This window comes from Lepidochelys kempii, chromosome 8 (genome assembly GCF_965140265.1).
Source record: "Lepidochelys kempii isolate rLepKem1 chromosome 8, rLepKem1.hap2, whole genome shotgun sequence".
In the NCBI taxonomy this organism is placed as follows: domain Eukaryota; kingdom Metazoa; phylum Chordata; order Testudines; family Cheloniidae; genus Lepidochelys; species Lepidochelys kempii.
The window spans coordinates 74,916,708-74,930,501 of NC_133263.1; the positions used below are offsets into that span (position 1 = coordinate 74,916,708).

Below are 13,794 nucleotides of genomic sequence, written 5' to 3' on the forward strand. Positions count from 1 at the left end.
TTTGTTGATTTAATTATACTCCCCCCCCCAAAGCAAATTAATCCCATTTCCATTGATGTGGCCGAAAACCCTTTAGCGGACAGTCTCTGGGACAGAAATACAGCGTCATTCAGACTTGTCCGGAGTACATGCAATGGTTACATCGTTTTAGGAAGCGTGGTGGTGTTGTCCCCGAGGAGGCTAAGCTTCGCTGCTGGCTTTAAGCTCCTGGATCTAATGCAACTATGAAGAGACTGTCCACACAGAATCAAGTGTCTGGCAGGGATTGTTAACCGAGTAGGGGGAGGGGTAAATGAACACTGGTGATCTCACTAAATTATCCAGAGATCAGACAGCAGGTTGAAGGCTGCTGCTCCCCTTACTTTCCAGCAGCAGCAGACAGCAGGCGCGTTGCTGGCATTTCTTTCCTGGTGTGCTTGAATAAACTTTCCAGGACTCCCCTTGTACTGAAGCTCAGCAGAACAGAGCAAGACACCACTATTTTCTGTTTGCACTTTACCTCCCACAAAATCAATCCGATACAAGCTATTGCTCGAGAGTCTCTTAAAGGGAAGAGCCTGAAAATAACCCATATTGTTCCTGCGCACAATGCTGCCGCTTTTACAATTTTTACAGCCATGCAAATGATCAAAACATTACAATACTGTAACTCAGACATCCCAGGGAAGTTTGATTAGAAATCAGTTTCTCCAGCTATTTGTTATTAGCAGTTTCGGGGGGCGGGGGGGGGGGGGGGAATGAGAGCACGTGGCCTTTCGGTCTCTTGGTGGGATTGTGTGAGTGACGAATTTGCTCAAGTCAAGCTCGGTAAATTGGCAGACGGAATGACCCGCCTCGTTTGCACTGCCAGGGTAGCCTGCTCCTGTGTGAGCTCTCCAAGGTGAGGACGGTGTAAAGGCGACTCGCGTGTTATTTCTCCCCGTCTGCGGGATGCCTGTTTGCGGGAAGCGGCAAGCAGCACCTCTCGCACCAGTTCGCCCTCCTGATGAAAGATAAGAGGGGGGGCTGCGTAACGCCCGCGTTTGAGTAACAACAGGGTGAACGAGCAGTGTCCCTCCTTCGCAGCGCTGCGGCCTTGATGGCCCAGCCGGCTGGGACACTTAAGAAACGGGACCCCCCCCCTCCCCGCCCTCCTCCCCCAGCCGATAGCCCCGTTTGTGGCTGATGCGCCTGGAGATGCTGCGTCGCTTTGAAGCCACCTGTCTGAATGCCACCTGGTGAACGGAGCCCGGCCGTCTTGTACGCATGCTCCTCCCCTGCCCCGTCCCCTCGCCCCTCCCCGCCCTGTCCCGAGTCCCAGTCCCCCAGGAGATCCCTAACCAATGGCTTGTCAAACCTCTCTGCAGAGCACATCCAAGGCTGGGGATTTAAGGCGATTCACGGGTGGCAGCTGCTAGTGATTTGGGGTGCCCGGGACGCGGACACAGTGGCGGAGAGTGACAGGCGCCTCGCCTCGCAGGAGCGGGAGCAGCCTCACCATGCCGAGGTCTTTCCTGGTGAAGAGCAAGAAGGCGCACAGCTACCACCAGCCCCGCTCTCCGGGCGAGGACTACAGCCTGCGCCTGGAGAACGTGCTGGCTCAAATCTGCACAGGTAGGGCGGGCACCGGCAACCGGGGGCGGCGGCGCCACGGGCGCAGCTCAGGGCGCGCCTGGGAGCGGTACCGATGGCGGTGGGGGATCGGAGCCTGACCTGCGCCAAGGGGGGCAACCACAGAGCCCTGGGAGGGCGGGCTGGGGGCTCGGGGGAGCTCGCCGGGCAAAGGCAGGCGGCCCCCGTGGATTGTGTGTGTGTGTGCGGCGGGGGGGCTGGTGCGTGTAGCAATGGGGCACTGGGGGAGGCGTGGGGAGGCGATGCGGCCCAAGGGCCAGGGGATCCCAGCGACCAGGTCTCTGCCCCGTGCCTGCCCCTTGCCAGGTGCCCGCCCATTACTGGGGGAGTTCAGCGCCTGGCAAGTGGCAGCCAGAGCTGCGGTCCAGCCCCCTGCTGTCCCGAGGACCCCCCTGCCCTCGGCTAGTGTTTGAATGGGGACCCCCGGGCAGCCGGCCCGAGCCCAGCCCCCGGAAAGCAGCGGGCCGGGGCTGAGCTGGGGAAGCGGCGGGGACAGAGGGAGACGCTGCCCGGCTGCTGGGGCAGGGGCGCTGCTGGGGCCCCGGGCAAGGCTGCCGGGCTGCCCGCGGCGGGACGCTGCTCTAGCAGGGAGGCGGGAGGGGGGGCGGTCTCAGGGATCCTGCTCTCCCCACCTGCCCCGGGGTAAGGGCCCTTCTCGCCTCTGTCCCCCGCAGACAATAAGATCCCGGGAGAGACGGGTCTGTGCAGCTCCGGCCTCCTGGACCCGGGGGCCCCCCGGGGCCGCTCCTCCCCGGAATCCCACCTGAGCGAGGCCATCGACGGCGCTTCCGACTCGGCTCCCAGCTGCGAGGGCAGCGTCTGCGACAGAGCGTCGGAGTTCGAGGACTTCTGGAGACCCCCGTCCCCGTCCGTCTCGCCAGGTAGGGTCCGGAGCCGGGACCCGGCACCGCCTGCGGGCTGGGGTCTCCGACGGGGAGGGGGCGCGGGCCGCAGCTGGCAGCCCAGGGGAAGGGTCTGTCTCCCTCTCCAGCCTCTTCTCGGGGAGCAAGCCGTCGGGGTCAGGCCCAGCCTGCGGAAATCGGCTGGGCTGGAGCGTGCTTAGCTGTTTTGGGATGAGGGGGCTTCCTGGCTACAAACCGCCCTGCCAGGTCCACTCCTGATCGGCGCTGACCAGCACGAATGCAAACGCAGAAGCTGTCGATTGTTTTACCAAAGTTCGTGTAGCTATTAGGAAGAAAACCTCCACTGTGTGTTACACCGAATCCCGACACCCCCTGTACATTGCTTTGGGTTAGAAATGAGCTTCCCTGTGCATGTTACTCCGGTTTTAAACCTGCGTCCAGAGAGGTATTTTTAGTTCACGGAGTGCAACATTCCTGTTGGCTTCATACAGAGCAGGATCGAGCTCGGATTGAGCATGGGCACGAAAGAATAGAAAAGAATAATTTGACTGAAGAGCCTTGAAATACTGAAGAATGCAAATCACAGGAGTATGACATTGGTTTTGTTGGTGTCTAAATATAATAGGCTGCTACAGTGTTTGAAGGTCTCTGAGGAGTTTGCTTATACGCTAGATCGGGCTGCGCTAGGGGATACGTGCTATGAAAGCTAGTAAATGTAGATACAAGGCTATTTATACACCTATAGTAAACATAAGTGTGTGTGTGTGTGTTCGCATTATCTGTTAGACACTTTCCTAACCTCCATTCAAGTTATTTCTTGTTTCTTGTCTAAAAAAGGATTTTTTTCTTTTCTAAAAATGCATTCCTGAAAAACAGATGAAAATAATGACGGTCAGATTTAAACACCCCAAATCCAGGAAGCTCACACTTATAGCTACAGCTCTGTCTCTAGCTCCTGGGTTGTGCCTTTGATGTGGCCGGAGCAGTGGGAGAAGATGCAGACCTGACTTTTTGGCTTGAATACTATCTCATTTAAAAATACAATCGTGTCGTTTTATAACAAAAATAACAAAGCTTTTTATTGCCTCCGTTAAAGCTGAAAAAAGACCAAGTGTGCGCGTCCATAAACTCGGCACAAAAAGCAACAATTTCTGTCGCGGGGAAGGAAAAAAATGGTCTCAGCTTTACAAGATCAACAAACCCCCACAGACAAACAAAAACCTTTTCCTGGTTTTCATTCCTACTTTGTCCCTGTCTCTGCATAGCCACGTCTGTATCTAATAGGGTAGCAGCTCCACATTTTAAAAGCCCCCAGGTTTTGATTCCACGCAAATAAAATTGTACACAGGACAAAATGTGGGGATGCAATTTGATCTAGTTTGCTTAGCTTTCTGTGTTATAATTAATAATAACAATATAATTAACACTCCCTCCCTCCCCCTCCACACTAATAGCTTCTGGAGAGGGAACTGTAGATCGCGCCCCTACCGCAGCGTGGACACGCATTGTTGGAGCCGTTTTGGTCCCAGGGCCAGATATGAGAGGCACAAGGTGGGTGAGGTAGAATCTTCTGTTGAACCCACTTCTGCTGGTGACAGAGACCAGCTGTCCGGCTTCCACAGACCTGAAGAAGAGCTCTGTGTGCGCTCGAAAGCTTGTCTCTTTCCCAACAAAAGATGGTCCAGGAAAACCTATTACCTCACCCGTCTCGTGTCTGTAAACGTGGACACAGATCACTGAAGAGACAGTCTTTGCTAGATCTGCGCCTAGGTTTTCTTCATGATTATTTTCCCCCTCCTAAAATTCACTTGCCTAAAGCGCTTCATTTACTGTGAGTGCGTCGAGGAAGGTGCGTTCTGAGCCAGTGTCTTAACAGCACGAGACAAACTTGTCTAGGTGAAACTGATTACGCGATGGGGGCATCAATACTGGAGGGATCTGTCCCCGTTAAATTCTTAACGAACATACCCCAGGAGTGCAGTGGGGATTGCAGGTGTCCCTGGCATCCACTGATCCCACCCGACAGGCGTGTCCCCTAATAATGCTGCTGAAATCGTTGCGCTGAATGGTCCACCCAGATTGGCATCACTGCAGGTACGAACTGTCTGGCAAGCCTGAAAGCAGTTCCTCCCACCAATTCTTTCCCCTCAGTCCTCCCCCCGCCCATTCCCTCGCCAACTTCTCCGTCCCAGAAATTTGTAAGACGAATGAAGGTCTAATTAGGTCGCGGGAATGTATTGATACAATATTTGATTTTTCACGGAGGGATTTATTCTTCTGTGGAAAGATCATTGCTGTGCTTGACAAGTAAGAAAAGAGAGAAACAGCTTTTCTGAATTAAATTCATACAGGGCAGAGGCAGTGAGAGTGTGTATATAGTCACAAAAGCTATAGAATACATGATGTATGTGCCTATAGTGGAAAAGAATATGATTCATGTTCGTATTCCGTGTGGCCTGCAAAACGAATGTATGTATTCCCATTTCATTAGTGCGTACAATTAAATCTGAATATTGTATTTATGCCACAGTCATTTGCGTAGAGTAGATTTGTTTATAGTGTTACTAATAACATTTATCAATACCATAAATCTACCGTAATTATGCAAATTACTGCGGCATATAAATACATTAATACCTATAAGCTCCCGTTATATGTATGTATGTAATAACACCTGGCCACACATATTCATAGTCTATAACCGATTCGTTTGAATCATATTAATATACACTAATAAATATATAGTGGCTATTGTATTTGCGTGATACCTTTCCCCAGGTATAAGACTCTAGGAAGGCAGAGAGATGGGGTGTGTGTGTGTGTATCTTTGTGTACGTACGGTGCTGCCTATTCATTTACTAGTTCAGTCATTTAGGGCTAAAGTCCCACTAGCCCTTATGGGGGATGGGCTCTTCCCCTCCCTTGCATGAACTGTGCAAAGCCCGGGCAAAATTGCAGCACCTGTGCGCGCCTAAACGGGAGCGGGGATGGAGGGAAGGCGGGACATGATTCTGCCCCGGCCCTGGCGGGGCGTGGGGGAGGGCGCAGTTTGCACTGCCCTTGGCGCTGGGAAGCGTGCTGGGGCGGAGCAGCAGTGTCACCCCGCCCCACCTCCGGGCGGTGCCTCTGTGACTCCCTCCAGCCCTTAGCGGGGGTGCGCGCGGTGTGTGGGGGCGCTCTCCGCTATGTATCTCTGTGGGTGGGACTCTCCAGGACTGGGCGTCACTACCCAATGTTACCACATCCCTGTTGCCTACTCCCAGGGTTCAAAATCATGTCAGCCCCTCCCCCACCCCCCACAATAAAGAGACTGGCTTAAAAATCATGAGATTTTAAAAACAAGGCCCTGGGGGTATTTTGATTTGCCTTTCAGTGCTGGGGCATTGAGGGGGGTCATATTTTCAAGCTTTCTACCCCAACCAGGAGTGCCTGAAAATTACTTTAATAACAGAAAGAAAGCTGAAATTCTGATGAAATCACATCCTTCCGGAAGCTGGAGCTTTAAGAGAACCAGCAAATACTCTGAGAGTGGTGATCAAATTGCAGTAGTTGACAACACTGTGACACTGGTTGTGAAGAACGGAGAGAGTTGACATGCTGCTGACCACAGCTTTGCAGTCAGTGCAGAGCAGGACAAACCGTGTTCACCATCGGGTCAGCATTCCAGCCCCACTTCGTAGGAGTGAGTGTGTGTGATGTGGGTGGGTATTCCCACACAAAAATCTTCCTTATTTTGATGTGAGGTTTCTAGACTGCATATCCCCCCCAACATAAAGTGCACGAAGCAAGGAAATAAGCAGCCAAGTCATTCAGTGCTCCATCTCCACTCATCGGGCTGCCTCTGGAAGCCAGGAATTGACTGGGAATGCGAGGAGCCAGGGGAGTAACTGTGGCTGTACAAGTGGGAGTTTGCTGGAAGAGGTGTTTGGCTGAAGGAGAGGTGGGTTGTTCAGGCAAGTGTGGTGTGATGAAGCCCAATGGCTTTATGTGGAGGCATCAGCATGTGAAGAGTGAATTAAATACTCCCTGCTGTTGCCTCTTCTTCCTAGTCCATAGTGTAGCTATGCTATGGAGAGCCCTTGTTACACAGATGCCTCAGTACAGAGACACTCGACTTCCCCTGTGCTGCTGGCTGGTGTGATGGGGAGCCAAGGCAGTAGTTAGTACTCAGGGAGCCCTTCAAGGTCTGCTGTGTCAGGGCCGAGACAGCTGGGTTTCATCTCTCTCATGTCTCATGTTCTAGGTCTGAGCTACATGCCACAAGCCTATTTCTCCCAGGCTCCTGCCACATCTTTGCTAACCCCCGTTTCCTCAAAAGTCCCACTTGACCAGCCACGTCCTCCAAACCCAGCTCTCCCTGCTCAATCCTCATGGCCCTCCAGAGCTCAAGCTCTTTCCCAGAGCCCATTTCTATATCCCTGCTGCCCATCTCCCTCACCGGGGTATGAATAGAACTGCTGGCTCAAGTTAAAGCTGGCTGGAAATTTTCGCAAAGTACAAAACTCAAGAGCATCTTGAGCTTTTTTGTTTTAGTTTTATTAGTAAAAACAGAAGTAAGTGATGGATCTGAGCCTCCAACAGTCTGTTGTGATGCAATTCATATAGGTTATGATCAGGAAGGGCAATCACTCTCTTTTGTGTCTTTAATTTTAAATGTGGCTTATGCTCATGGTTTTCATATTTGTCAGGGCTGGAGTTTGCAAAGTTCAGAGTTTGTGGGGCCCATGCTTGCTTCACTAGAGGAACCCAGAGAAATGTGAGCATTACACATCTCCATTTCAGCAAGAGACCATTTTAAAATGTTTCCTCTGCAAAAGTGAGGAACATTACAGAGACAATTCAACTGTCCTCTAAAGACTTATGGTGCCAAATCTGGAGACTAATTCAGACATTAAATTGGGAAACAGAAGGATTTCTGTTCTGCCAGAAGTGCAAAATGCATCACACCTTTAACTAGGGAGCTGCTACTGGCATGTCCATAATGGTATATGTAGGCGAATATGAAAAGTGTTATATAAGAGCTAGGCTCATTATTTATTTATTATGTGTGCTTTACATTACTGCCTAGTCATTTAGGCCAACATTTTCAAATGTAGCCATTAATTTTAGGTGCCCAGTCTGAGACACATATTGGGTATGTTTTTCATTGGTGCTGAGTACCCAAAACTCCAGTCAAAGTCAATGGGAGATGCAGATGAGCAACACTTGTGCAAATCAAGCCAGAGGTTCCAAGTTGGCCACCCAAAAACTGAGACAACCCAAATGAGTGGCCATTTTTGAAAAGCTGGCTTTGGCAGCATGTGCAGAGTGTAGGAATGACTGCATTAAGCCTATAGTGTGCTATGCAGGGTAACAACCCTCTCCCGCCCCTTGTGAGAGGTTAGAGTCAGCCCTCATGTGAGTGAGTGTACAGCACTGATAGGTTTCTGGCTTTGGACCCTATGTTGGGCTTCTGAGGTGCTGCTTTGTGCCCAGTGGGTGGTGGCTATGAACCCCACTAATCGCTCCCTCTCCTTGTGTTTCCACAGCGTCTGAGCGTTCTGTCTGCCCCTCCCTGGATGAGGCGCCCCCATTCTCAGTGCCCTTCAAGCCATATGCATGGAGCACCCTGGGCAGCTCTGAGCTGAGGCATCTGGTGCAGAACTACAGGCCCTGCCCAACCCTAGAGCGTAGCTCAGCCCTGGGACTCTTCTGTGAGCAGAGCTCGGAGTCTGCTCTCTTCGGTGCAGACTGTGGCTCAGCCCTGAGACTTTATGGTGACTTCAGCTCCCCTAGGCCGGGACTCTTCGAGCGGCCATCAGCAGCAACACCAGGCCTCTATGCAGAGGCCCAGCCTGGGCTGCAGCAGGAGAAAGGCCCAGGTGGGATCAAGGTGGAGTCAGAGCTTCTGTGCCGCCCACTGCTGATCAGCACTGGCTCCTACAAGTGCATCAAGTGCAGCAAGGTAGGAACCGACCACCCCCACTCTGGTCCTACCTGAGCCCCTGCCTCCCCATTCTAGCCTGCCTGACCCCTGTGTGCTCTCTTCCCTCAGGTCTTCTCCACCCCACATGGCCTGGAGGTGCATGTACGCCGCTCGCACAGCGGCACCAGACCCTTCGCCTGTGACATGTGTGGCAAGACCTTCGGCCATGCGGTCAGCCTGGAGCAGCACAAGACTGTTCACTCCCAAGTAAGAGCCAGGGCGGGCACATGGGTGGGGGCATGAAGTGCTAAGGCAGGTAGCCTGGGCCATGGGTACAGAGCCAAAGAGGTAACTGAATGGTGGTAGATGGACACTTGAGGTGAGGGGAGGGAGCTGGTGGGCACTTAGGGTGAGCGGGCCATGGTGCAGGAAGGCACCCAGGATGAGGGGGTCAGAGAGGCATAGTGGCTCTCAGAGGAAGTAGAGTGCTGATGGGGGCACAGTGGCAGGTGGGCACTTGAATGAGGAGAACATGGTGACAGGTGGGCATCCTGGATCCAGGCACTATAAACACTGAGAATGAAATTAACAAAATATAATACAAACCAAACTTCCTCCATATTTCCCAGGCCCCATGTTTGTCTGTAATGAGCTATGGACACCTATGGTACTTTACAAATAAAACAACCGTTCATGTCATGGATTTGTGTCTTACTCTGACACAAAGTTAGGATCTTGCAGCAGGATGGTGGACTTTTGTAGCCGTTAAAGAAACTCATTGTCTTCACCCTGCTAGCTCGCCCCCAAAAGGAGTGAATCTGCCCTCCTTTTTAGTTACTCTGTGTGTGTGTGTGTGGTGTGCAGGGAGCACCTGAATACCCAGTCTTGTGTACAGAGCAGACTTCACCCATCTCAATGTGATCTGAGTCACACACAAGAAGAATATGGTTGTTAACTTTGGTAGGAGGATTTGTAACTTTTTCCACCTGCTGATACTGTACAATATTTTCCCTTCACCCACTCACTTGGCCTGGCAAATCTTCCCTCCCAAAGTCAGCTTCAGGAGGATAGAGTTACAGAGAGACTTTGTTTGTTGTTTTATCTGCAAGCGAATGAGGGTGCAAGTGCATGGCATCTGAGGAAGGGAAATATCGCCAGTTAAACAGTGGAAAAAAGAGCAATGCCGTGTATTAAAACCCTGAGGAGGAAGCATTTGGGAGCAAGCACAATAAGCAAATGCTGCCTGCCAAATATAGGCTTAAAGCAGACATGTCTGAAAAGCATAACGTGGCCTTGGAGGAGGAGCATGAGTGCTGGGAGAAGAGAGGAGTATGTGGTACGGGAAGAAGCATTGAAGGAAGAGAGGATTTTGCAATGGGGTGTCTAGAGAGGGAGCATAGGGGAAACAAGGAGAGGAGAGCGTGATGGGCTGTCTAAGGGTCTGAGAGGAAGATAAGTGAAGGGAAAGGTAGTGGTGGTTCCAGTATATGTATTTTGATCTATAAAAATATTAACAGTCAAAAAGGCTCTTATCTTAAAGCCCTAGGCACCTTTGACCTGAATGTTGATGAAAAATAAAACTAGCAGCAAACAATAACTTCCCAACAGAATTCAACCCAATCCAAAAGTTCCCCTCAATGCCTCACTCTCCCACAGTCCTCAGCACTGTTGAGATGTCAGGTGGGGTCCTGTACCTTGCAATGTCATTAACCAAATGCCCCACTGGGCTGTATTGTGGCCATCAGGCTGCTCAGCAAAGGCTTATGATTTCTCCATTGGAGCCCCCTCGAATGTGCACATGTGTAGTGCAAAGTCTGGGGCACCAAAGTAGCTAGTCTCACACAGTCCCTTCGTCTGAAAGAGCCATTCCATTAAATCACTAGGTCTGAGTGGTGCATAGAATTGGGAGGAAGGTGAATTTATCTGACTGTGAATCAGGGATGTGTTTTACCAAGTGAGGCAGTAATGCCAAGGTTAGTGCCTCCACTGGGCCTAGTGGGTATTGGGGAGGAGGATGTGGTTGCTGGGATGGGGGTATTTGTTAATGCACTGGCAGGCTGACTGCATGGCTATGATCTCGGGAGAGGCATAACGGAGTGTGTGTCTTTCCTCTCTTTGCAGGAACGCAGCTTTGATTGTAAGATCTGTGGCAAGAGCTTTAAGAGATCTTCCACTCTGTCTACCCACCTGCTCATCCACTCGGACACCCGGCCCTACCCCTGTCAGTACTGTGGGAAACGGTTCCACCAGAAATCTGACATGAAGAAACACACTTTCATTCACACAGGTCAGCCCTGCAGCAGCTGGCATTCAGCCCCTATCCATTAGAATAGATTCTGGAGAGGAGATTCTCCCCTCCCACCAATCCATTCATCTTCAGCTAGACCAGTACATGCAGCTCCCTCTGCCGGACCCTTGCCCCACCGGGGTAGCTCACACTGTGGAAACCCAAGTGGAGCAATAGTGCAAAGAAGGGAAATTTGAGCTTGGTTTCATGAACAGCTTCTGTTTAATAACTGAAATCCTCACTGTACAATCAGTGTTGCTTTAATAGGATCCTCCCTGTGGTTATTCAGAAGGGCTTCTCTGTAAGATGATTTGTAGAGCAATATATTCATATCGCCTTGATTTAGAGCTGTGGCCCTTGGAAAATGACAGGTGAATCTGACTGCTGCATCTCCATCTGCATAGCCTGCCACTTTACAATAGCAGCAGCAGAAGCCTCCTCCTCTAGATTAAACACTAAACTCAAGGACCCAGGGTCCAACTCTCAGTCTAAATATTTACTCAGAGATTATCTATCTATTGGGCTTCCACCCGGACTTTCCAATCAAATGGTTGCAGTCTGGCATATAATGGGAGGAGAGGTGCATAGTTCTCAAGTTTCATTGTTGGTGATAATGAATATGGAAATTAATACACTGCAGATACTCAAGGAAACCATTTTTCAAAGAATGTTGTTGAAAAAGGCAGCAGGTTTTCTCAGGGATCTTTGAAAATAAAGCTTCCCTTTCAAACTGCTAGCATCATGGATTTAAATCATAGAAAATGATAGTGATCTGAATATACATATATAAATTCAATGCTGTTTGTCAAAGTATTTGACTTTCAAAGAGGTCACAAGTGGTTGTGAAAAACAAACTTAAATATTATTATTATAAAGTTGTCTCACTTACACTAGTGTAACTTCAGAGTAAACCCATTGGCTGACTTAGAATTTGTCTTAAGTTGAGCACCTAAACTTTAGTGGCTACATTTGAAAAATTTGGTTCAGCTGAACCATTTAAATAGTAAACTGGGATGGGGGAAGAGAAGAAGGAAGACAATCAGTTTTTTTAAATTGGACTTTATTGTCCAAATCTTTGGCCAGATTCTAAATCAGCTAATGGATCTACTCTGGAGTTACACTGGCATAAGTGAGACCAGAATCTGGTAACATACATTACTGAAATGAGACGTAGGTTAAAGTCCTGTCCCCACTGAAATCAAAGGGAGTTTTGCCATTAACTTAAATGGGGTAGGGTTTCACCCATAGTATTGTCCCAGGGAGAGTGACCCCGCTCAATGGTCACTTAGAGATGACAGTATTGCAGCGTGGTAATCACTTCAAAGCATGGGGCACATTGACTATGGCTAGTTTGTCCTGGATCTGCTCGGATGCTATGCTGATTGTCTGATATGGGGCCTGCCCTCTTTATCCCCTTCTCCTTGTAGGTGAGAAGCCCCACAAGTGTCAGGTGTGTGGGAAAGCCTTCAGCCAGAGCTCCAACCTCATCACCCATAGTCGCAAGCACACCGGCTTCAAGCCCTTTGGCTGTGATCTGTGTGGCAAAGGCTTCCAGAGGAAGGTGGATTTAAGGAGACATCGGGAGACACAACATGGTCTGAAATGAGACCCAGCTGCGATACAGAAAGCACCTACAACACTATGTGAAGAGACTCCCTTGCTTCCCTGATGGCCCTGAATCATGCCATTTAGCACAGACCCTGGCATTACTTTTTGGGGAAGGATCTCAGGGAGGATAGGACAGGACACAGCTTTGAAAGTTCAACCAGAAGGACTCTGAAAGTGGATCTGAAAGGCTGGCTTTCTCTCTCTCAACACTGGAAAATAAGTGTTTCCATCTGAAACCTGAAGCTCCAAGTGTGGATAAGCTAGAAAATATCGGTGAGCTGGAAAGTCCTTCACCCATGGCAAAGATGACTTCCTTCATCTTTTTATTTTTGAAATTAACTTGCAGGGAAACAGAGTTTACATGATAAACACACTGAGCTGTTAGGTAACGTTATGAAAAGTGCTTACTTTTGTTGAGTTTAACTGTTAACTAGCTTTATTGATCATTCTCTGTCAGGAGGGGTTGTAGTGGAGGAGCTGGACTGGATATCTTGCTGCTTTTAGCACCAAGGAATCAGCTTGGGCTTGGTTCTGATCTCACTTACACTGGTGTAAATGGGGACTTACACTGCTGTAAAACTAGCGTGAGAAGAGGGTCAGGCCCTTGTCTCCTGTCCTTCCATCCCTCTCTGTTTGTCTGTATAGACAAGGCCTGTGTGTGTGTGTGTGTGTGTGTGTGTGTGTGTGTGTGTGTTAGGAGGGTGTGTGTTAGGGGTTGCTCGTCTGAAAAGGTTGGTATTTTGCTCTACATCAGTTGGGAAAGGAGAAGCCTATGAAGGACTCAACAGGAAAAGCCAAAGCACAAAGTAATGCCTTATAACTAGGAACTCGTGAGAATAACATTGCCCCTGACTGAAAAGGACAGGACCAAATAGCAGACACAGGCTTTCTGTCCAGAATGACCATCGGCACCAGCACTCTGGGTTTGATTATAAATAACTGGGAAGTAGCTAACAAGTTATTGATAGACTTGTTTGTGTATTAGGATTTTTTATTTTTATTTTTATTTTTACCTGCTACCATGCCGAGGGTGGGCAGGAATAATTATGAACGTGTAATTGATTGAATTTGCCTTAAATGACCCTGTGTGTACCTCAGTGGAAAAATATGCTGTTTTTACTTTGTTGGCAGGATTGTAAATGTCTTTATTTAGATTTTATGGAGTGTCTTATGTTTATTGGTACATATTTATTGGAATAACGTTTTAAATTAATAAAGCATTGAGGAGCCTCTGAAGTTATTTTCATTGAAGTACAGAAGTTCAACAGAGTTAGGAAATTTTACTCTTTATTTTTATGCAACATTGTATAAGAACATAAGAATGGCCATACTGGGTCAGACCAAAGGTCCATCTAGCTCAGTATCCTGTCCTCTGACCGTGGCCCATGCCAGGTGCCCCAGAGGGAATGAACAGAACAGGTAATCATCAAGTGATACATAGATATTGCGATAGGCAGGCATGGCACTTTACATGTGGGGCAGATTTCAAAAGTACCCTAATAATTTAGGAACCTAAGAGA

The 13,794-nt window shown here is 49.3% G+C and overlaps 1 protein-coding gene across 1 annotated transcript; it reads left to right on the top strand.

Moving 5' to 3' along the window:
- The first annotated feature begins 731 nt into the window (after positions 1-731).
- On the top strand, positions 732-13,498 carry GFI1 (growth factor independent 1 transcriptional repressor). Its single transcript, XM_073357066.1, has 7 exons — positions 732-880; positions 1,347-1,593; positions 2,286-2,492; positions 8,003-8,418; positions 8,509-8,646; positions 10,501-10,666; positions 12,094-13,498. Exons 2-7 carry the CDS (start codon positions 1,479-1,481, stop codon positions 12,270-12,272), a joined length of 1,221 nt encoding a protein of 406 aa, XP_073213167.1. The 5' UTR covers positions 732-880; positions 1,347-1,478; the 3' UTR covers positions 12,273-13,498.
- The last annotated feature ends 296 nt before the right edge of the window (positions 13,499-13,794 follow it).

What these genes read in the sequence shown, in the direction of transcription:
- GFI1 (XM_073357066.1), top strand. Translation starts at nt 1,479, where the DNA reads ATGCCGAGGTCTTTCCTGGTGAAGAGCAAGAAGGCGCACAGCTACCAC. An exon ending in GTCCCCGTCCGTCTCGCCAG is followed by an intron (nt 2,493 to 8,002) that starts GTAGGGTCCGGA and finishes GTGTTTCCACAG; the next exon opens with CGTCTGAGCGTTCTGTCTGC. An exon ending in ACAAGACTGTTCACTCCCAA is followed by an intron (nt 8,647 to 10,500) that starts GTAAGAGCCAGG and finishes CTCTCTTTGCAG; the next exon opens with GAACGCAGCTTTGATTGTAA.